This window comes from Mus musculus, chromosome 9 (genome assembly GCF_000001635.26).
Source record: "Mus musculus strain C57BL/6J chromosome 9, GRCm38.p6 C57BL/6J".
Taxonomy (NCBI): Eukaryota; Metazoa; Chordata; class Mammalia; order Rodentia; family Muridae; genus Mus; species Mus musculus.
Window position 1 is genome coordinate 105410078 of NC_000075.6, and position 23741 is coordinate 105433818.

General features: G+C 38.6%; 1 protein-coding gene across 8 annotated transcripts in view; it reads right to left on the reverse strand.

Moving 5' to 3' along the window:
* Window positions 1-1284: 1284 nt before the first annotated feature.
* The window catches only part of Atp2c1 (ATPase, Ca++-sequestering), a 109896-nt gene continuing 87439 nt past the window's right edge, over window positions 1285-23741 (reverse strand). For 7 of the 8 annotated variants that reach the window (NM_001253831.1, XM_006511712.4, NM_001359823.1 and 4 more), the window contains 10 exons: window positions 22577-22747; window positions 21418-21515; window positions 14093-14143; window positions 12866-13032; window positions 11497-11565; window positions 10105-10221; window positions 8467-8614; window positions 7973-8068; window positions 4557-4698; window positions 1285-3112 (listed from right to left, as the gene is read on the reverse strand). In NM_001253831.1, the coding sequence (NP_001240760.1) occupies window positions 2982-3112; window positions 4557-4698; window positions 7973-8068; window positions 8467-8614; window positions 10105-10221; window positions 11497-11565; window positions 12866-13032; window positions 14093-14143; window positions 21418-21515; window positions 22577-22747 (1190 nt within the window). In that variant the 3' untranslated portion in view covers window positions 1285-2981. Of the gene's footprint in view, window positions 3113-4556; window positions 4699-7972; window positions 8069-8466; window positions 8615-10104; window positions 10222-11496; window positions 11566-12689; window positions 13033-14092; window positions 14144-21417; window positions 21516-22576; window positions 22748-23741 lie in introns of those variants that run through there. The other variant, NM_001253836.1, reaches the window with a different exon arrangement.

Below are 23741 nucleotides of genomic sequence, written 5' to 3' on the forward strand. Positions count from 1 at the left end.
TCCTAGGAAGGTTCTCTGGCAACTTTCTCCCACAAAGTAATTTCTCTCCTTCATTCACTGTAATATTTTAGATGGTGTATTTCAAACTGTGTGAGAACTAAAAGCTTCCTAGACCAGGTTACGTATTTATAAACCTAACACTGTAGCAATGTTTATAGAAATTGTCTGATATATCAGCATATTATCCATTATCATCAATAACCAACTCTGACAACTACAAACCAAAGTCAGACCATCAAACCTGGATCTAACTGAAATCAACAGTCACGTCAGCCAGCCGAACTCATCAGGGTAATCTGTTGTTCAGCCATAGACCAAATGGGGTTATTTTATATCCTTGTGTTTATGTACACACACCACTTTCTATTTAGATAATTTATTTTAATATATATACTTTTTAAATAAATACACAAAGATCACTATTAACATAGATAAAATTGCTTTTTAGCACTTTTATCATCTGCTTTTCCTGTCAAAGAGGTTGGGAAGGATGAGAATGCCATTGTATTCCTAGTACATTCAAGGACTAAATAAAATTTAAATGAAAATATAATCAATTCATCTCACTTCTTGGATGAGTCATTGGAGCCAAACAAGCTACACAAAACTTGCCAGGCAGCAGAGGTGGAAAAGCAGTGTGATGTTAATTAATTCACAAGTGGGATTGTTACTGTTGTTACCAATCCATTTCTATGAAAGACTCTTAAGTCTAAACAAAACTTACTTACTACACCAGAGAGATCCAAATTTAAAGCAATTTCAGAAGGCTTCCCATTGTATCAGAAGTTTGGCGAGTGGGTGTGAAATGTGGAAAACAGCACGTTCTGTCCTCATGCACACAGTTAATGAGGCTGGAAAAACCCAAATCCTACGGGAGGCTCCTTGGGTTGTAGAGCTTCACTGTTACTTCCCGCAGGATGTCTCCGTGTGGCTGCACTCAGCTTTTAGCATTTGAGAGTTAGCTACCTGACTGGTGAATTTCTTTCAAGGATATCTCTTTTCTTTAATGTTTAGCCCCTATGCAATCAAATAACTTAAAGAAGTTGTCCTAATGGGAGGGGGAAAAAAAAAATCAAAGGGAGTAGGCAGTGGAGAAGTCCTAGGATGAGGAGACTTGAGTGAAACCGGACACTTAGATTCTAGGACAGTCAACTGATTCATCCTAATTTGGACTAATAAAATTTGGAAGACTGAAATCTGGATCTGTATTAAATATTTTTCAATATCTTTTGGCATCTATAGTTATAATTTTAGCATTAACAATACTAACTGGGAAGTCATTAGTGAACTTATGAAAAACTCCTTTTATTTTTATAATTCAATACCAAGTGAAAAGATAGGCACATTCATTTCATGAGTCATATTCTCAACCTCTACTGTATAATAAACAAGACTGAATATGCACTTAATATGTAGTTTTCAAGTCTGGAACAGAATGTAAAAAACCATTATAAAACTTTGCTATGAGACATCAAACCTCTAAGAGTTGGTCAGACAATGATTTCACGTTCCACCTAATCAGACAGAACAATGTACACTTGACAGTTGAGCCAGAAAGAATAAAGAACAAAGTGCAGACACCTGGCCCCTTATGCTCGTGCTTCAGTAGTACAGACACAAACAACAGAACTCTCCTATCAATGACAGCACACCAGTGTTGACAGTCACCAGTAATATTGAACAAGCTTAGGAACAGTTATTAATCCTGACAGGTTATAAAATACAAAACACTTACCTTTTATTTTATCGAGCTTTTATAAAAACAGATGGTGTTGCACAAAACAAACTCATCTATTTCCCAAGCATACTGAATGAAGTAGAAGACAGTACAACAAATGGTAGAAGGGACAGACTCAGGGTTGTGCTACAATCTAGGTCAAAGCAGCTGCCTAGAGGATTCGGAGGAGGCGGCCAGCACAGGATCTTCCAATGTACACCCTGGTTCATATGCTATCTCTCTGAGTTTGGGACTTTTCTATTTTGTAAGTATACTAGTCTATACTCTCTAAGAAATAGACTTAAAAATACAGATATGAAACAGTAATAAAGGTCAATTATTCAGCTGAAGTGTTTGATTTATAAAGAAGAAATGACAAAATGATACCGACAAAGCAGTATTAAACTAAACATGGACATGTTAATATAATGTTTTAAATTCCAACCCAGCCTTGTTTTTGACTCTATGGCTGTGTGTTAACTACAATTACTCTAACTGTAATGCCAATAACAGCCCTGAACTAATAATTCTGCTAGATCAAAGACTCGTTCCTCTATGCAAAACAAAACTACAAAAAAACCAAAAAACAACCATTTACACTTACTAAGAAGAGCAAACATTTACTTCAATTGCAGTATATGCTTTTCAGTCACAAAAAGAAAGAAAAGAACAGTGATTAGACAGTGGTCACATCCTGTGCAAAAAAAAAAAAAAAACAACTTGAAATATAAAAATGGTAGCACAAGGTATCAGTTGCTTACATTTCAGGAAAAAGGAAGCACGGTAGCTGAAATACGGCACCCCTGGCAATTTCTAAACCAAATAGAATGCCTTTAAATGATTGAGTTTATTTGTGTGTTAGTAAGAAAGCCCCACAACCATAAATAGTACAATATTTAAAAATAAAAAAAATATTTATATCCATCTAAGACAGACAGTGTATTTGTACATTAGAATTCTTTAAGTGCAGAAGGTGGTTCAGGTTTTGCCTTTTGTATTTTTTAATTCAGTACTTGCCCATATGTTGAAGTTCACTCAATTGCAAAAGCCAATTCAAATCAAGGAATGTGTTATTCAAAGTTGCATAATTTCATTTGGGACTACCAACAAAGTTCAAATCAAGTCTTTAACATTAATGGTCATTTTTAGTCAATGGAAAGTTAAAAAAGTCCTTAAGTCTTCATTATCTTCTTGAACTTGCCCTTCTAAATGATTCTCAGACTGCAATTCCTAGTTTGCAAATTAAAAAAAAATGCAATATGCATCATACTTCAAGGAAAGACGATGATGCTGAACCAGCATTCTTCTGGACCTTCTCCCGGCTCCTTTCAACCTTCTTTATAATCTCAGACACAATGCACACTGACGAGGTAAGGCCCAAAAGAAACAACAGATCTGAAAGAGAAAAAAAAGAGTTTTACAAGACTTTGAAATGTAGAGCAACATCTTACACCTTAGAATACACTGTTCCACAACTATTTCAGGAGGTAGGGATCAATCATTCCCATAAGTTAAAAATGTGGAAATAAGGGAAAAGCAAGGTGGCTCCAAGATGAAAGCCTCAAGGGCGAGGTGGACTATCCAAGCCCACCCCCGAACCCATGGTGGAAGGTTAAAGGTGACTATGCCAGTTGTCCAGACCTCTGTACATGAGCTGTGGCACAGGTGCCTGTATACACACACACACACACACACACACACACACACACACACTAATAACAACACTTGAAAATACATAGAAAGATAAAGAAAGATAAATCTCAAGTTAGCTTAAAGTCAGAGCTGAGAGAGAAGTCAGAACTAGACCCCAGATTTTGTGGCAACCTTCCCTGACACCTGAGATTCACATAACTAACTTTTAATAGTGATGCCAAGGGTTTCCTCTTTGATAGATCGCAAGGCTTTTGCAAAGCACTACTCAAGAAGCAGTGAGCTCTCCAATGGTGTTTTTCAAGTCTAGAAAACTGTCTTGTAATAGGATTCACACTCTCTTTCTTTATTGCCCAAAAAACTAGAGCTTTTTTTTTAAATTAAGCTTTTTAAAAAGTGGAAGCTATGTGAATATAGAATTAAAATATTAAAACTAGTTCAAACTATAAGGTGAACTTCAACTTACACCAAAACCACTAAACTTGTATCAAAAAAATAGACTATAAAACTCACTTCATAAATACAAAAACAAAAATCTAAGAATGAAGGGCCCATTTTCCACATGTTCTCTCCCGCACACTTAAGACGATAGATTCTGAACGCATTTTGGTGGTGGTGGCTGTCTGTAATGCTGGACCACACAACGGGCCCTGGCTTACTAATGAAACACTACCAACAAGTTCCACACCCACCCTTGTACCATATAGTTAATGCATGCCATATAAAAGGATAATAATTTCCTCAGAAACATTATAAAAGCTAATGACTCCTGACTCAAATGGAGATTTCATGAAATAAGAATGGTGGAATACTAAGTTTATTTTAAAGTGATTAAGTTTTAAGATCAATTTGATATTCAGTAAGCAAGTAAAGTTCTCTCATTTCATGATAGAAATCTTCATGTTTTTAAATATAATATTGTAAAGTATAATTAATCTACAACAGGTTTTGTGAGTTGCTGTATTTCAGCACCACTAAACAGGACTTTATAACAACTGATATGATATACAGGGTGGGAGACCAAGTAAATGAAAACAAGTTTTCCCTGAATGTCTGATACGCAAACATAAAAGACCTTGTTACAAGTCCCGCCAGTTATTTTTCTCTTCCTATTTAAAAAGAGCTTTTAAGTATGACAGACACATTTTTTTTTAAGGATACAGCAATAATCACACAGCATTTTCTTTACCCAGTATACTCAGGCTCTCGGTTTGAAAAACCTTCTGGAGAGGAGGGAAGTAAATGACAAGCAACTGTCCCATGATGGATCCAAGAACTGCATAGCAGAACATCTTATTACTGCAGAGTCCAATCTCAAACACAGACTTGGTCTGTTGGCAAAACACAGAGTTCCAATTAGTCCACCCTGATAGCAGAAATGGCACCACGATTACACTGGGTTCAATTGTGAATAATCAGTATCACTGAATTCTATGTCAAACCACAAAATAACTTTATTAGTTTTATAAAATCCATATACACTAAAGATAAATTCTAGCCCAACTTTTTTTATTTATCAAAAGTATGGGGGAGATTATGAGAGCCAAAAGTAGAGGACACCTGTAGTAAAACTGCATTTGCTCATATGATGGGGCTGCTGCACACATCAGGGATACCGCACATATGCACTTATAAGCAATTGACTGCAAGTACAAGACCCAGCCACCTAAACCTCAGTTGGACAGAATGGGTCATGAGGTCTCAAGCCTAGATGGGAAGCTACTGGCAACAGATTTTGGGGGGGGAGGGGGTATGTACTCTTCACAGTATGTGCCCTGAGACACTAGCCCTGCCCAAGTAAGACTGTCCTATGGCCATGGATACATGGACAACACTATGTAGACTCAACAAGTTAAAAAAAAAAAAAAAGCAAATGAAGTGCAGAAAGGGGTCAATAAGGGAGGATTTGGAGAGGAAGGAATGAGAGGTAGATTTGACCAAAACACAAAAACACACACACACACACACACACGATTCTCAAAACAACAGAAAATTAAACATAACAGGTTATATTTATATATTTCTATGTTTATACATATATGCATAATAATGAATAAAAGAGGCCATCAATTTGAAAGGGAGTAGTGGGATATGAAGGACTGGAGGAAGGGACTGGAGGAAGGGTCTAGAGGGAGGAACAGAAAGAGGGAAATGATGTAATCGTATTTTAATTAAGATTAAAGAAAATAATTGCAGGCTAGGGAGTTTAGATCCCCAACACCAACAGGAAAAGCCAAGAGTGACAGGGCTAGCCAGCCCTGGTCTGTGGAAACAGAAAAGATGCAGGGGCTCACTGCCCAGCCTATCTTGCCCTTCCAAACATGCGCCATTCATACACTGTACACGCGCGCACACACGCACACGCACACACAGTGAAAGAAGAGGGTTGCTCAGTGCACCATAGTGGTGCCTGCTTGTGATCTCAGTTCTCAGGGAGCTGTATGAGAGGATCTCAAGTTCAAAGCTGGCTTAGGGTATACAGAGAGGCCATCTCAAAAAAACAAAAGCAAAAGAAAGAAAAAGCAGGCACTTTCCTAAAAAAAAAAAAAAAAAAAATTCAATTATAACAGTGAGCCCATAAAAAGAGAACTTACTTTAGTGTCTGTGGCGGTATAAATAAGAACGGCCCTATAGGCTCTTCTAGTTGAATGCTTAGTCACCACTTCTGGAGTGGCACTATATGAGAAGGAGCAGGAGGTGTGGACTTGTTGGAAGGATCCAGTCACTGGGGGTGTCCTTTCTCTCTCCCTCCCTCTCTCCATCCCTCTTTCTGTTTGTGGATTAGGATATAGCCTCAGCTAGTTCTCCAGCATTATGCCTGCCTTCCACCATGTTCTCTGTCATGATGATAATGCACTAAGACTGAAACTGTACACAAGCCCCAACGGCTGAGTTGCCTTGGTCACGGTGTCACAGAAATAGAACATTAACTAAGAAAATAACCCCAAAGTATTACATCCTGAGTGAGGTAACCCAATCACAAAGGAACTCGCACAATATGTACTCACTGATAAGTGGATATTAGCCCAGAAACTTAGGATACCCAAGATATAAGATACAATTTGCTAAAGGCATGAAACTCAAGAAGAACGAAGACCAAAGTGTGGACACTTTGCCCCTTCTTAGAATTGGGAACAAAACACCCATGAAAGGAGTTACAGAGACAAAGTTTGGAGCTGTGACGAAAGGATGGACCATCTAGAGACTGCCATATCCGGGGATCCATCCCATAATCAGCCTCCAAACGCTGACACCATTGCATACACTAGCAAGATTTTGCTGAAAGGACCCTGATAGAGCTGTCTCTTGTGAGTCTATGCCGGGGCCTAGCAAACATAGAAGTGGATGCTCACAGTCAGCTATTGAATGGATCACAGGGCCCCCAATGGAGGAGCTAGAGAAAGCACCCAAGGAGCTGAAGGGAACTGCAACCCTGTAGGTGGAACAACAATATGAACTAACCAGTACCCCGAAGCTCGTGTCTCTAGCTGCATATGTATCAAAAGATGGCCTAGTCGGCACTGGGAAGAGAGGCCCATTGGTCTTGCAAACTTTATATGCCTCAATACAGGGGAACGCCAGGGCCAAGAAGTGGGAGTGGGTGGGGGAGCGTGTGGGGGACTTTTGGGATAGCATTGGAAATGTAAATGAAATAAATACCCCCCCAAAAATATATTGTGAAATCTTTTCTATCCATTCACTAATATATACAACCCAAAACTCTTACTCAACAAATACACATAATTATGTGTATATAAAAAAAGTAAAACTGCCTTTCATAAAAGAAACACATGTACTAGCTTCTAAAGTAGTCTAGTGATAAATTACTGTACTTGGAAAGCTCTAATGTGAAAAATGCTAACAGTTAAGGACTCATAGCAGCCTTCAAAGGGTAGAAGACTTCTAGGTGCTAAAGAGAAGCCAGAGTGCATAAAGTGCTTGCAACTGCACTGAATGGCCACGCAAACAAACCTAGTTTTCAAGGACACTGTGCTCCAGAAAGTACCCGGGTTATGATGCTAGCACATCATTTCCTAAGTAGAAAATGCAAGCACAGCTTAATGTACAACATGAAAAGAAAACAAGTTAAGATTCTTAAACTCTGATTTCATGACAGATGTGGCAAGGAACTTGTCCTTTTCACAAGGCTTTGTAAAATGAGACTAGTATGTTTACAGCCTTCATGGAGTTTATCCTAGGTTAATCTAAATTAAATATATCCTATAGTTATTAATTGAAGATTGGACACCATCTGAAATCAAATATCTCATCTTTATTGTTGACCAAGGAACATCTTTATAGAAAAATATATGTAATCCGTGGCTACAAAAATCAAAGCTAGGCCAGGCAGTGGTGGCGCACGCCTTTAATCCCAGCACTTGGGAGGCAGAGGCAGGTGGATTTCTGAGTTCAAGGCCAGCCTGGTCTACAGAGTGAGTTCCAGGACAGCCGAGGGCTACACAGAGAAACCCTGCCTCGAAACCAAAACAAAAAAACAAACAAACAAACAAAAAAAAAATCAAAGCTAAACTATCCATAATTTCCACCTGCTTCCTAGGAAAGGTTATTCTTCTCAAAGAGGTAAATAAGAGCATTTAAGCATACCTGAGATCTGGAACTCAGTGCATTGAACATGTCAAAAAACACAAAGCAAGTGAAAGTCATGGTTGTGTCTCGGGGTGTTATCACATTGTCTCGAAGCTGCCAAGAAGAAAGACAAAATGACTGTTTGTTTGTTTCTTGGTGGCTGAATAGAATGGATAACACTGCAAGCTTTTAAAATGAAATAGCTTCATTCTAAACATGAAACCCATCTGAATTTTCTACAGACCACCTAGTGAACAAACAGTCTGCATGAAAGTTAAAAAAAAAAAAATCTAATGAGAACACTGCTATGCAAGGACTTAGATTTCCTTACTCTGCTCAAACTTGCATGTACACGGTACTTTACTAAAGGCTTACTGACTTACGTTGTATTCTCTCAGCCTGTGCTTTTCACTCAGAGGGTTCTTCACTTGTCAATCATCTGTACACCAAAATTACTAGGAATCTGACTACACAGATGCATGGTAACACAGCAGTTTATCCAGTGAACATACCTCTCGCCAGAAGACAAACAAAGTCCCACAAACAATGATTATTGATGAAACAAGTATTTTAAGTATCAAGTTTTTTGTCAAAATGCTGTCCTTCCAGTTTCGAGGCGGTTTTCGAATGACATCTTTATCCACTGGCTCTACTCCAAGGCTTAAAAACAAAGAGAACAAAGTACCTTGCAATGTTCTTTACACTACTTTTATAACCTAACTAGCATCTATTAGCTAGGGAATTATATGCTTTCTTTTGAAAACAAGATGTTGGATCATAAAAAAATCACTGCCTATGATTACTTGAAAATTACCACTGCTAGACATGATGGCAGATGTCTCTAGTACCAACTAGCAGGAAGAAGGAAATGGGGGACGGAGAGGAGGGAGAGGGAGAGGGAGGCAAGAAGTGAGGGCAATAGAGACTACTGATTTGCCGCTTTCCACATCTATACATTTGGCAAGGTAAGTCGAGAACTTGCTAGCTAACTTTCAAAAAGTTTCATTTACATATGAATTGATTTCTAAAATTCCTAACCTACCAAGACAAAAAACACATTTCATGCAAGGATGTCTTTGATTAGGAGATTTGCTGTGATGGCCATGACAGATATCATTCAACTACCATAGTACTAAAAAAATAAGAGACACTGAAATCTTTGAACACATATTTTACCAAGGCTCTTAAACAGAACTCAGCTATGAAACTGAACTTGGAGATGGTGTTCATGCAGTATTATGAACTTTTGCTAGACCTCAGGCAGTGACTCACAACTGGTATCCTACTATGTACTCTGCATATGGAACCTGTATTTAAGAGAATAACAAAACCAATCCATCTTGCCTTGGATTTCCCATGTAATCGACTTTTATAGCATAAGCTAATGCATAGCTGTAACCTTAAGTTACCTACTTTTCTATGCCCCTGGCCCAGTGTATTACATATGTGTTTTCAGGTAAATATTCATGGTCCATTATAATCATTTGCTGGAAACGGCAAATAGATTAAAAGGGGCCTTATAAGATGGTATCTGTAAGTGGTGTTTGCTTATTGTCTGGGCCAGTTGAGTCAGTGACTTCATTCCAGTTAATGCTCTGGCTAAGACAGTTCTAAAGTATCGCTCATTCCTTCTATATGTGACACTTTCTGTGCTGTTCAATAAAGGAGCCCTTTACTGGGGACAGACACAGAAACAGACACACAGAGGCACGAGGCAGCCTTCAGGCAGGCATACGTCACAGAAAACAGAAGAGTGAAGCAAACAATGTAAATGTTGGCTCACTTTTGGTTAAATAACTAACTGATTTCTTCCCTCAGTGCAACACCAATCCATTAGTGGTGACTGAGTTTATTATTAATGTGTTCAAACAGACTGCAGGAAATCTCTCCATTACATCCAGTTCTTAGGACACAGCTTGTGTCCTAAACACAAGAACTGTGATTATTCATTCCCTCTCTGTTCTTATCCAAAAGCTGGCACCTCACGCACTGTAAAGGAGCAGAGCTCCAGTGAATGACTGGACAACCAAAACCAAGATGACACACACACATGACCATGCCTAAGAAGCACATTACCGGAAAGTCATGAGGAAGGTTTGATGTCTTATTCACACCTGTCATGTCTTTTCAGTTTGTAAATACACACTTACCTCTGAGCTGGGGGTCCATCCATTATAATATTGATCCACAAAATCTGCATTGCATTGAGAGGGTTAGGAAAGTTCATTAACGTAGCCAATGAGATTAAAGTTAATGCTGCTATACTCCTGTTAAAAAAGAGTCATTTAAAAATTAGCGCAATAAATTATATACATTCACTAGCACTTAAGTCTCATGTTACTGGGGCTGGGAGCCAGCTCAGTTGGTGAAATACTTCTGAGAAAGCATGCGGACCGAAGTTTAGATCCTCGGAAACCAAGTGGAAAGTTGGGGCAGCAGTGCACGCCTGTAACCCCAGTGCTGGGGAGGTGACAGAGGTCCCTGCAGCTTACTGGGTAGCCAGCGGGCTAATCAGTGAGCCCCGGGTTCACTTATCAAGGCTTAAGGTAGGAGATGACTGAGAAAAACATCCAATGTCAACACCTGAGCTCTGCATGCAAGCACATACACGTGTACACAGACATGTGCACATCCACAAACACATTTACTACATACACTCACAAAACAAAAAAATAATGTTCTAAATACTTTTTAAAAATCCTATTAATTCAGCTGACCCATACTTCAGTCATATGAATATTTTGTTAAGAAGTTAACAATTTTTGTTTGTTGTTTTTTGAAAGTGAGTCTAATGCTGCAGCCCAGGGTCTCCCTAATGTAGACTGGATTGGCACAACAATCTACTCAGTCTCCCAGGTGTTGGGATCAAAAGTGAAAGTCACCCTGATTAGCAAGCTACAAGTATTTAACAACAACAACAACAACAACAAAGCTTGTTTTTAATGCTTAGGCAACAACAGCAAAAGTAGTTAAGACCTTCCAACCCTGAGAGAGGCCCTCTCTAAGGAAGACAGGCTGGGCCTCTGGCCTCTTCTACCTCAGTCTTCTACACTGGGATTGGAGACATGTGCCATCAAGCCCCGATGAAAGGTTTTTAAACCTACAGAGCAACACTTTCAAAAATATTTAACCACTTTTTGGGTATATAAAATCTATCCTATTTGAGAAAAAGATAACCAAGAAGCATTACTGAGATGTGACACATCCTCTTTTAATTTCAGGGGCAATTAAATAAACCCCAGAAGTTTATGCAGGTATCCCTCAGTTACCAAGAGAATTGTTTGCAGGATCCCTTCAAATGTCAAAGTCCTAGTCACTTAATATAGAATGTCAAAATATCTACCTATTGTTTATATATTTATTATATATTTTAAATCATCCCTACATGATTATAATATCTAGTATGACCTAAACAGTATGTTAATAGCCTTTTACTTTTTAGAAAACTACTAGTAAGTAATTTTCACAAATAGAGGTCATAATTTTACTGTTCAAATAATTTCTCTAGAAGACCCATGGGTAAAAAGTTCTTGCAAACTTACGTGCTCAGTTGAAATCTAACAAAATTTTTAATGTTATTATAAATGCCTTTACCCTCTTCTATTGCAGACCTGAAATTTAAAAATAAGCAAATAAGAAAATATCACATAAAATATGCCTATACATCTTGAAACTTAGTTTCCAATCAAATAATAATTAGCACTTACAAAAAAATTTCTATTGTTAGGTAAGATTAAGAAACATTGAAATATTTTAATTTACCAGAAAATTGAGCTCTATTTAAACTATTTTCATTATACAATATTCAAATCCTCTTTAAAAACCACAATCCCTGATAGGGCTGACGCAATGGCTCAGTACCCAGAACCCACTGCTCCTGCAGAAGACCTGAGCTCTAGTCGCAGCACCCAGGCCAAATGGCTCACAACCATCTCTAATCCAGCTTGAGGGGAACTGCCAACTCTGGTCTCTCCAAAGGCACCTGCACCAGTATGTACACTCAACATGCAATTAAAAAGAGTTCTTTTTAAATACTCACCATAAAAATCATGTATTACCTCTCTCCACACAAAATAATATTATACATTTCTGATAGAAAAACAATGATATTCCATATCTTTCATGGCTCCTATTTCTTAGTAGGTTAAAAATTAAATGGCAATGAGTTATATAAGAATTATGGCATTTATTGTCCTACATAACTATTAAATTAATATGCTTTGAAGAATTCAAAAATGTACTTTAAAAAAATTTACTGAAGAATTCTTGCATTCACTTGGCTGAGTCTAGGAAAAGGTGCAATCATAAAATAACTGCATCCTCTGGGATTTTTAGATAACTTCAAGAAAGGGAGAAAGACTACTCTCCTTGCAAAAAGCTGGCAAATGTGAAGTCTGCGTGCCACACGGAGTAAAGAGCAGGACTCGGGATCACAATTCAACACTGACCGCAAGCAGTGACGCTCGGGTCACCGCGGGCTGTGGAAGGGGAGCAGCGCAGGCTTCCACCACCACATTACGCTGGAGTAGCTAAGGCCGTCACAGCTAAGGCTGGATCATGAAATGAGGGCAACAAGAACACTTACTTACTCATGTAAGAAAGTAACATGAATGTGAACTCAACTCTTAATGCTACATAATGTTTCTTGTAACTTCCACTTAACGACAATAAAGACTCTGGCGCAAGAGTCACTGCTGCGCCATCATTTTATGCCTAGAAAAATGTGACAACTGGCTGGCACTCCCTAGATATTTCATTTATTATGTCTGTTCCATTTACACAAGTACTTTTCTCTTGAATTACATAAGATTATCCCCCCAAAATGTTTCATCTGACATATACTGCCAATTCTTTTTGAGCTGAATTGTCTGAAGGCACGATGCACGAAGGAGAGAAAAGCAAATGTCTCACATGATGGTTTGGAAATCATCATCCACCAAGATCATGTCTGCAGCCTCTTTGCAAACATCGGTGCCAGTCTGGCCCATCGCAACTCCAATGTCTGCAGCCTTGAGAGCAACTGCATCATTTACCCCATCTCCTGTCATGGCTACAACTGCCCCGTTCTTCTGTAGAGACTAAAGAGAAGCAGAGAAAAGAAAGGTAAAGCCCGGAGAATTACCCTGACTGTTTAAATCAGATAAACAGGTATTATCAACCATCTTTCACAAAATGAAGATTAAAAATCTATATACCTCATTTTTCAGTCAGCCTGAATACATGAAAGTCTTTATAAAATAAAGCTTACAGAATATTACAAATAGTATTGCCAAGAGAACTGCATATGTGAACTGTGACAGTCAGATGTCCAGTGGTTAATAACCAGGGGTATTTTGTGTTCCAGAGAACAGTAACAATGTGTGGGGTGTTCTGACTGTCTTGAGTTGTAAGATGGCACTGGCTTTTACTAAGTAGGATCTAAGGATGAAACTTACCCAGGAGAGCCCTATCACTCCTGTCTACAAACAACCCACACTAAAATGTCAACAACCTCTAAGCTGAGAGGCTCTGAACTTCACAATAACTAGCTACCATAATTAAACCTGCTTATCAATGTAGGAAACAATTTAAGTTGCTTTATACATCAATCAAACGGTACGGAACAATGCCAGCCAATGAGGCTTTATTTATGCAGGACAGCAACTGAAACTAAAACCTTCCTAATGCCTGCTGACATGCAAGTGGTGCTGGTGTGCAACACACAGCTCCCTTATTTGTCAAACATTCCACATAATGACAAGTTACTTAATGATACACTTCTAAAACACAGCCTTGTTAAGGACCTCATAGAAATCATAAGCCTTCTTTACACTGTTCACTCTCATAAGACAGCTGTCTTACAGTTGTTTCCACAGTGCCTAATGATGACTTTTCACACTGGGATGGTTTAGCGACGGATCCCTACCGGAATACACTTCTACACTCTGTCTGAATAGGCTTTACTGGAAATACTTTACAGTTTCCTTCTATGACTTCCTATGCCAACTAACCTGTTTTTCTGTCAAGCTCTTCCAGAATTATAAGTTTAGTCTCACAATACTTTGAACTTTGATATTCTATCAATATTCTTTGCAACAAACAAAAGAAATGTTAAAACATTTTGTATAGTTTAAGATAATTTGGTTTTCAGACACCCACCTTAATAATTTTCATCTTGTGTCTTGGGCTTGCTCTGTAAAATACTGCAACCTGTTAAAACACAAAAACATTGAAAATACACAGTGTTAACAAGTAGCAGTATTTCTACGTAATGACATTTTTTACAACTTAATTTGGCACAAAGACTGAAATTAATCAATGTCATATACGTGCTAACATTTGCCTCATGCAGGGATTAGACCTTTACCAAAGAAAAGGGTGTGTTAATCATAGAAAAAAACAATCTAAATAAGTCATGCATAAGCTTACTTATAGAACTTAGGTAAGACTATGAAGAGAAAACAGCTTTATTCTTGGAATATTTTAGAAATGAAAAAGGGGGAAATGTTTTCTTTATTCTCACAACTGTGTTCTCACAACTGGTGTACAACAGGCTTTTCTCTATGATCTGACTCAGATGAGAACTTCTGCTTCCCAATATCTGGGCAGTCATTTTCCAGTGTCATGCAGGTATTCCTTCCTGATTTGGAATAATTCACAAGCCTCTCAACTGTAATCCAAAGCTGCGTAATGATCAAATTTTTCCACCAGAATTAATCTTTTTTCATGATCATCTATGCAGTCCTTCACTGTGCTCCGATGCCAGCCAGAACAGTGTGTCTGTGTCCTTAAAGTTTGCCTTGTTTTATCCAAAGTTGTCTATCCAACACTGGCAGCCCTTACAGCTCTCTAACACAGTACCAGCAGGAGAATGAAGAAGGGGAGCTGATTGGCATGACCCTATTCTCCTTCACAGAATCACAGTTGTCAATGTCACATGAGTTCCCACTTCTCACTCTTTGTAAGCATTCACATTCCAGATCTTCCAACCTCTCATTTCCCAAACACCTGAATTTTGACATCATGATCAATCTTGCTAGTATCTAAAAGCCATTCTGTTTCTCACACCCACACAACACACTCTTTTCTAAAGTACTGGAGGATTATTTCATGTTAGGTTTCTCTCTTCACTCCTCCAGTCCAACCCTTCTTCCAGTCTTGCTCTCAGAAGACAACTTTATTTCCTACACCAAAGAAAACACTCCAATCCCTTCCACCATCTACTGTAGATGAATTTATAATCCTAACTCACCTGCTTGAGTTTACCATCATAGAAATTCTTAAAATTCTTCCCTCTCATTGATCAGATTTTTCATGACATTTAAGCAAAAGTGAGAGTTCATATCCCATGCCCTCCCACCTTAGCTCTTCTCCCTTTTCCTGCATCTTCACTTTTCCTTTTAAGTCATGCTACCCATGATGGCAAAGGTTCCCCTGCACCTTCAGTGCTCTTGAGATGTCTGCCAATAAACAAACAACTGAGTGAACCTCAGTGCCATCATACACACCACTCCTGCTTCCTCTTTTTAAAGTCTGAAGCCAATCTTTGCTTAGGGAAAAGATTGAGTTGAACTCCAGCATTCATTACTGATGATGCCCAATGTCCTATGGGCCCGGGAATCACATGACACATATTTGGAGATTATTCTTCAATTAAGAATAAAGTTCAACCTCTATTCAGATAATGCATAGGTTCCTCTGTCTTGTATTCTGGCTAAGGCCATTTTGGGTTTCACTAAATGTGGTCCCTTGATGGAAAATTATCCAACTCTATTCTAGGATCCCAAGGTCAATGCCCCCAGCTAAATCATCTTAGCTTTTGTTGAAGTGACTGCTTCTGCAAAACCCTCCCCTGCAGCTGCCAAACAAGATATGGCAGAACATAGTTTTTGCCTTTAAAATTCCCTTACCCTAAACACTTTACACGGAGGTCACAGATGGCTGAGTCTAGTCCCCGCTGGCTGGAATCGTCCTTTAACTGACTATGAATGGTGTCTGAGTAGTCACGCCTGGTGAGCTCCCTTTAACATTTAAGTGAATCTTTAAGAAAACTAAGTTACATAAATATTCAAAACACCCTCGTACCTGTATATGTAGAAACCTGAGTATTCAGAACTTACTCATTAAGCATGTGCTATACTGAAATGTCAGCCTAAGTGTTTGGCAAGGCCATAGGATATACAGCAGATTCAAATAAAACCTGATGGTGAGGACTAACGCTCTGCCACGGGCTTTGTTCCACATAATTTATATTCAAACTTGGCAAGACACTTCTCTGTAATTATTCTAGGTTACCAATGATAAAAAGCCTGGTACTGTCTGACTGAAGATGCACTCCTTTATATACTAGCATGTTTACTGATACGCAATAAATATATCTTTTATTTATTCTAAGACCTTAACATTTCAAAACTTCTGACTTCATCTCAAAAATAGAAGCAGCCACTTTTAAACCAAGCAGATCCATCACAAACCAAACTGGCAATGATTACTTGGTCTTTTCCATGTGGTATGTATCACCACACACATTTGTTCTTACAGCATCAGAATATGTTGAGACCTATATATCAGATAATACATTTGTAAGTTATAGCAATGGGCTCCCAATACCAACGTCATCCCACTCTCAATGGCTCTGAGACATGGATTAACCAAGATGCCCTTCCAAAGTGTCAGTCTTATTCAAGTGCAAGTCACAGTGAGCAAGCTATCAACCCAGGAAAGGACATGGTGGAATAAGAAATGTACACTGGTTAGTCAAAAGAGCCAGCCTGGAAAGGCTACTTACGATATAATTTCAACCCCATTACAATCTTAAAGCAAAGAACAAATTAGTGAAACAGCAAGGGCATGATAAAGCAACAGGACAGGTCTCCATAAAAATCATGGTGGGCAAAGTGAATACCAGTCTGTCACAGCCCTAGAAATAACAGACCTGGAACAGGTGCCAATTCCTCACTTATTCTAAAATCAAAACTTGTGCTAAATACTCATCCCCTAAAAAGTGACTATTAGTAAGATATGTATAGTATATGCGTTCCTGGTTGCTACTGTTGTCATTAAAATAGTATTCACAGTAAAAATACATATGCTAAAACATAAGAAAATGGTTATATAAACACATACATAGCATACATTCATGCACAGTAGACAGCCACACAAAATATAGTATAGCCATTAAAGGCGTATATTTTCTAGTAGTAACATGATTTCAGAAATCCAGAAGTTATATAAAATGACTCTTATGCTTGTGAATATATAAAGTACAAACCGTGTTTTTGTTAAATACATATTGTAAAATTATAGTGGGTTAACTTCTCATGTTAATGTGCTATGTGGGGACATAACTTCTGAGAGTTTGGATTGGATTACTAATAGTATAAATTACTGCTTATTGTTACATTTTCTACAATAAGTATTATGGTACAATAATGCTTATTAATAATAATCAATTGTTAATAACTAATAATTAAATAATCATTAATTATAATAGTGCCTATTGTAGAAAATTATCTAATCAGAAAAAATATTACAGACACATATAATATATGCATACATTATATATATATATAAAGCTGTAAGTTAAGATGTTGATATAATTTAAAGAAATTCTGTATTCTGAAAAGGCAGCTTTTAAGTATAAACTGAGATAAAAGAGGCAGTGCATTTATTATTACTGGCAACAGATAGCAGCTACAACAGTTAACCAAATAAATGCCAGATAAGTACTTATGTTGAAGGACATATCAATACACACACACACATATTAACAACATGGAAGAAATAATGCTGCCCAAATCCTTAGATGCCAACTTCATATGTACCTTGTGTATATGACAACCAGGTTCTATAGTCTCCATGACGCATACTCAGATAGTAACACTAATTTCATAAAAGGAAATCTGGCTTTAAAGAAGTTAATATGTGATATTAAATGGGAATGTCTTTTCTTTCTGAGAAATAGTCTGCTACAAAAGCATTAGAATTAAAGATGCATTTCAATGCCAAATAAGCAACCTTTTAACAGATGGTACTAGAGCAATAAAATACTATGCAAAACAAAACAAATTCTCACCTCTGCAATATATGTAAGAATTAAAATTCAAAGTGATCACTGGCTAAAATAAAAAGCCCTAAAACTATAAACTTCTAAGAGAAAGTACTCTGTAATCCTAGTAGACCGATCTCTTAAATAACAGCAAACGCATGATCCATGAAAGTAAACACTGATAAGCCAGACTTTATCAAATTCAATACCTCTGCAACCACACCAGGAAGGGTTAAAAAAAAAAAAAACCTGAAAAGAACCAGATCTTTTAAAAATCTCAGAATTAAATAAGAAAATAATGTAATTTTTGAAAAAAATTTTCAGACCATGTAAATAAAGACCATAATATGGCAAACAAGTACATGAAAAGGTATTCATAGTTAAGAAGCTTTGGAGGGAAATACAACAGGAACATTCCCTGTCACCCAGTGTGGAGTTCCTTATGTAGGTAAGAAGTCATCGCCGGGCGCGGTGGCGCACTCCTTTGATCCCAGCACTCGGGAGGCAGAGGCAGGCGGATTTCTGAGTTCAAGGCCAGCCTGGTCTACAGAGTGAGTTCCAAGACAGCCAGGGCTACACAGAGAAACCCTGTCTCGAAAAGCCAAAACCAAAACCAAAACCAAACAAACAAAAAAGGAGTCATCAGCCTAGAGGTTCCTCAGAAAATTGGACATAATACCAGCAATACCTCTCCTGGGCATATACCCAGAAGTTGTTCCAACTGGTAATAAGAACACATCCTCTACTATGTTCATAGCAGCCTTATTTATAATAGCCAGAAGCTGGAAAGAACCCAGATGTCCCTCAACAGAAGAATGGATACAGAAAATGTGGTACATTTACACAATGGAGTACTACTCAGGTATTAAAAACAATGAATTTATGAAATTCTTGGACAAATGGATGTATCTGAAGGATATCATCCTTAGTGAGGTGACCCAATCACAAAAGAAATCATTAGATATGCACTCACTGATAAGTGGATATTAGCCCAGAAACTTGGAACACCCAAGACACAATTTGCAAAACACAAGAAAATCAAGAAGAGGGAAGACCAACGTGTGGATACTTCATTCCTCTTTAGAATAGGGAACAAAATAGCCATGAAAGGAGTTACAGAGACAAAGTTTGGAGTTAAGACAAAAGGATGGACTATCCAGAGACCACCCCACCCAGGGATCCATCCCATAATCAGGCACCAAACCCAGACACTATTGCACATGCCAGCAATATTTTGCTGAAGGGACCCTGGTATAGCTGTCTCGTATGAGGCTATGCCAGTGCCTGGCAAATACAGAAGTGATGCTCACAGTCATCTATAGGATGGAACACAGGGCCCCCAATGGAGAAGCTAGAGAAAGCACCCAAGGAGCTGAAGGGGTCTGCAACCCGATAGGTGGAACAACAATATGAACTAACCAGTACCCTCAGAGCTCGTGTCTCTAGCTGCATATGTAGCAGAGAATGGCCTAGTCGGCCATCACTGGGAAGAGAGGCCCCTTGGTATTGCAAACTTTATATGCCCCAGTACAGGGGAACTCCAGGGCCAAGAAGTGGAGTGGGTGGGTAGGGAAGCAGGGCGGAAAGGGGGAGGGGGGGAGAGTATAGGGAACTTTCGGGATAGCATTTGAAATGTAAATAAAGAAAATATCTAATTTAAAAAAAAAAAAAAGGAGTCATGAGCCATATGACCCAGAAATTACTCAGGTGTGACTTTAATTTTTCCAAACCCTATATTTAATGATGGTTCTTAAACACTTTAGCCTCCCTTCTAACACACCACCAGATGTAGTAGGGAAAAGGGATACAGGGGAAGTGGACCTGTTTAGAAATGGGCTTTATCCCATGTCTGGAAATCAGCAGTTTAGTTCACAGGTCAGCAGCGGCAGCTCTGTCCACTTGAAAGCACTTCATGGATACACCAGGAGTCCAGTTCAGGAGAGCTGGGGTGGCAAAAAGGAACCAGCAGCAGTGACACACCTAGCAGAGACAGCCAGGCTTCAGCCTCAGCACAAGCCAGGAGGAGGGACCACAGCCAACAGGAAGGCCAGGAAAAGTGCTTCTATGCCTCTCTCAGGCAAGTGGAGATCAGTGAAGACTCGAGACCAAGAAGCTTTTAGCAGTGTAAGAAGCTAAGCTCAGCCTCTCTGTGACAGTCCAGTGGGCCCATTTATACTTCCTTCAAGCATCAGTTGTCTTCCATGGGTGTTGTCTCAGCATGTGCATCCTATCAGCCGGAGTCCACGGAAGCAGTAAGAAACTGCAGCACACCACAAGTTTTTTGGTGCGGTTCCCTCTATGGAGTCACGAGAAAGGCAGCTCAACTACGCAATATAAGGCAGACCAATACATGCGTTGTTAGCAAAGAATCCTTATTACATGCCTATTACATGCCTGTCACGTGCCTGTCACGTGCCTGTCACGTGCCTGTCACGTGCTTGCTTTAGCAGAACATCTTTTCTCCAGTGCATGCTTCAGCGAAATGAGTCTGCCTTAAGTCTTTCAGCTGTGCCCACGTCAATGAAACATTCCTTTTAACAATCGCCTTAGCAAAACACAACGAGCTTCCCAAAGAGCCCTTAAGTTTCCATTTCACTCAGGTATTTACACAAGGAAAACTGACTTTCACAAAGAAACTAGTACACACAGTTTCATTCACTATCAGCAAACCCTGAAAAGACCCAACTGTCCTTGAATTGAAGAGATACAGTGCACCCTACAGTGCAACACTGCTCAGCAGTTGAAGGGAATGGGAGAGTAGAGGACCTAGACACAGCAACACAGTGAAGTGCCATCTCCAAAGCACTAAGTGTCAAAGAATCAAGAATCAAATTCAAAAGTCTCGTGCTATAAGGTCTTATTCTTACAGAGCTGAATGAAGAAGAGATGAAACTGTAGAAATAAAACAATGAATCACTGCTGCCAAGCTCTCGACCTAGGAGAGCAGCTGAATACAAAAGGTCGCGAGAGACCTGAGGGACAAGAAGAAACTATTCTGTATCCTATTTGTGACAATGTAAGATATCTTGAATCTGTCCAAACTCAGAGCTGCACTCTAGCACAGTATGTTTTACTGTCTGTAAACAACACCTCAATTTCTTCAAAAGTATAAACAAACTCAAGCAAAGATAAAAACAGAACTAAAGTGTAAGTAGTGTCAACTGTCCTCTCTCCGTCTTCTAACACAAGCCCTAAATCACCACAGTGCTCTCCTCACAGGAAATGTGGTTCTTACTAGAGGTAATGATTTTACAATATTTTTCTAATGATTGCAATATAAAAAATAATATGGTTTATTTCCCAGAAATTTCAGTTCAGAATCTAGAGCAGCAAATTTGGTAAGTATGTCTCCTTTGCAAGTAACCAGTTTCTCGGAGACAGGAACAAGGGCTGGTGCTTCAGCCTGAGCTCTCAGCACTGACTCCTGCAGACTTACCTTTGGCACTATCTGTGAAAGGTGCTGCACCTCCATTGTATCGACTTCTTCCCCAGACACGGACTGTGAAGTCTTAGAGTACAATCCCAGACGACTAGCTAAAGTGAAAGGACACAAAATAAAAAAAAAAACAAAACAAAAAACATATATATATATGTATATATATATATATATACATATATATATGTCTTTGCTTGCAGAGTTAGTAAAGCTCTGCTCATTTACTATGATCTTGTTTACTTCTTTTTACATGTGAAAAGTATATCTAGGAATCATAAAAGAAAACAACTGGTAAACAAAACTGGCTGAAATTCATAGTAGAGTCTGCAGTTCTCTGTTTGAGTATTTGGTTTTTGTTTAAATTGAAGAATACAGAATTGTCCCTAAGCCGGCAAACCCTAAAAATTAAACCTAGACTAATCCATTTCTGCTCAGCAGCTCAGTTCTAATGACAATCAGAATGTACCATAAGCAAGGTAGCTGAAGCCAGAAAAGCTGATGGCACATTTAGCTGCACGCAATCATGTAGGTCCATTTAGATCAAAGGCCACGTTGAGAAGTCACCCTTGCAACACCACATCTGTGACCCTTCTTAAGATAACAACGTGTGAAATCTTTAGCCCAGACCCATCACAAATTAATAAAACCAGAATTACCAGAGCTTGGCCAGTGTGAAGTCTATGCTTTACAGATGGCACTTGCCCTTCCCTCCACCTTCCTTCCTGGAGGTCACTAACTTTCAAACCACAAGCACATCCCTGATGGTAACAGACAGAACAAGCTGGCCTCTTAGCCTTTATGCTTAAGTCTGCTTCGAAAGTTATACTTAGACTGAAAAGATAAACTTCCATTAGTCTTCCCTTTTACATCCCTGCGCTAGTGTTTACACTTGTCAGCAGAGGGTAATTAAAGCTAAAAAGGTCAACTACCCTTCTGTGAATAAATGCACAAATGATTTCATGAGTTAATCATCTGTTTTCAATATTCTTTTTTAACTAAAATTTAGTTTAGCAACAATCTTTTATAAGTTTGAGCAAAAATGAGTAAGCTGATGTTTTATAATCAATTGCATATCAACATATTTCCTAGCTAAGGTTTACCAAACTTGATGATGTTTTCTGAAACATATTGGAAGCAAAATGTAACAACACAGTTATACCGATGGCAATTGCAGTCTCCTGAGAATCTCCAGTGATCATTTTGATGGAGACTCCTGAGGCAATGAGTGTTGTGACAGCTTCCTTCACACCAGTTCTAGGAGGGTCAATGATTCCGACCAGGCCAAGGAAGGTCAGCTGCCCCAGTTCCGGACCAGACGCCAAGGCAAGAACTTGGAAAATAATAAAATCAAAACTGCAAAATACTGGTTGTGAAAGCCTTAAACTTAGCTGATAATAAACCACATAAGATTATAATATCATTTGTAATTGTGGCATATTATTTATAATTCAAACTTATCACATACCAATACATTGTAGTTCAATGGTTATATATATAAAGTTGCTTTTAGGCTATTAAAAATTAAAAGGAATAAAACCAAAGAACTGTTAAGCAGAGAAGACAAATGAGAAAGAATTAAGAACATTCTCTCATAGCAACCACATGCAGCTGCGAGCCAAAGAACTCCAATCTCTTTAGAAAATACAATTCATTATTTAGGGAAAATATTGGTTTGTCAAACCTTAAAACTCAAATTTAAGCGAACAGGCCCCTTTGAAAGTTGTTTCTAATATATCTTCATCAGAGAAGATTGTATCAATTGTATACACCCTATGTATACACAACTTCATACATGCTAAACACTAGAAAGAGAAAGGTCATCTATAAAGTGGTCTTAAGGTTATTAATTCCAACAAAGTCTGTTCTCACTGCCTCCAAACATAACAAGCATTTCTTCTTAAACTTCTAGCTCTCTAAGAGCTCGTAACTATCGTATCATTATGTTTATAGTGTCCTGTCACCATTGGGCTACAAGATTAAACAGAAAGTCACACACATTTCCCAAATATCACTCAGCTTACTCTCAGAATTCTGTAAGCTCTGGTCCCTGCTCTTGTAAATCAAATGGATGTACTTGTAGCAAGGAGATTGTTATGAGACCAAACACTAACAAGTGTCTACAAAAGCACACTAAACTTCAGTGTCTCAAAGAGAGCCTGCAAAGTCCCTAAAGAGACCAAAGTAGTACTTATTCTTACTCAAGCAAATTCATACATAGAGGATTGAATGACCAAACTGCAGGCAAACCACTTGTGTTTACATGTGTAGATATACCCACAAAGGCACTCACTCTCAAGGACCTGGCAATCCCTGGTGCCAGGGGA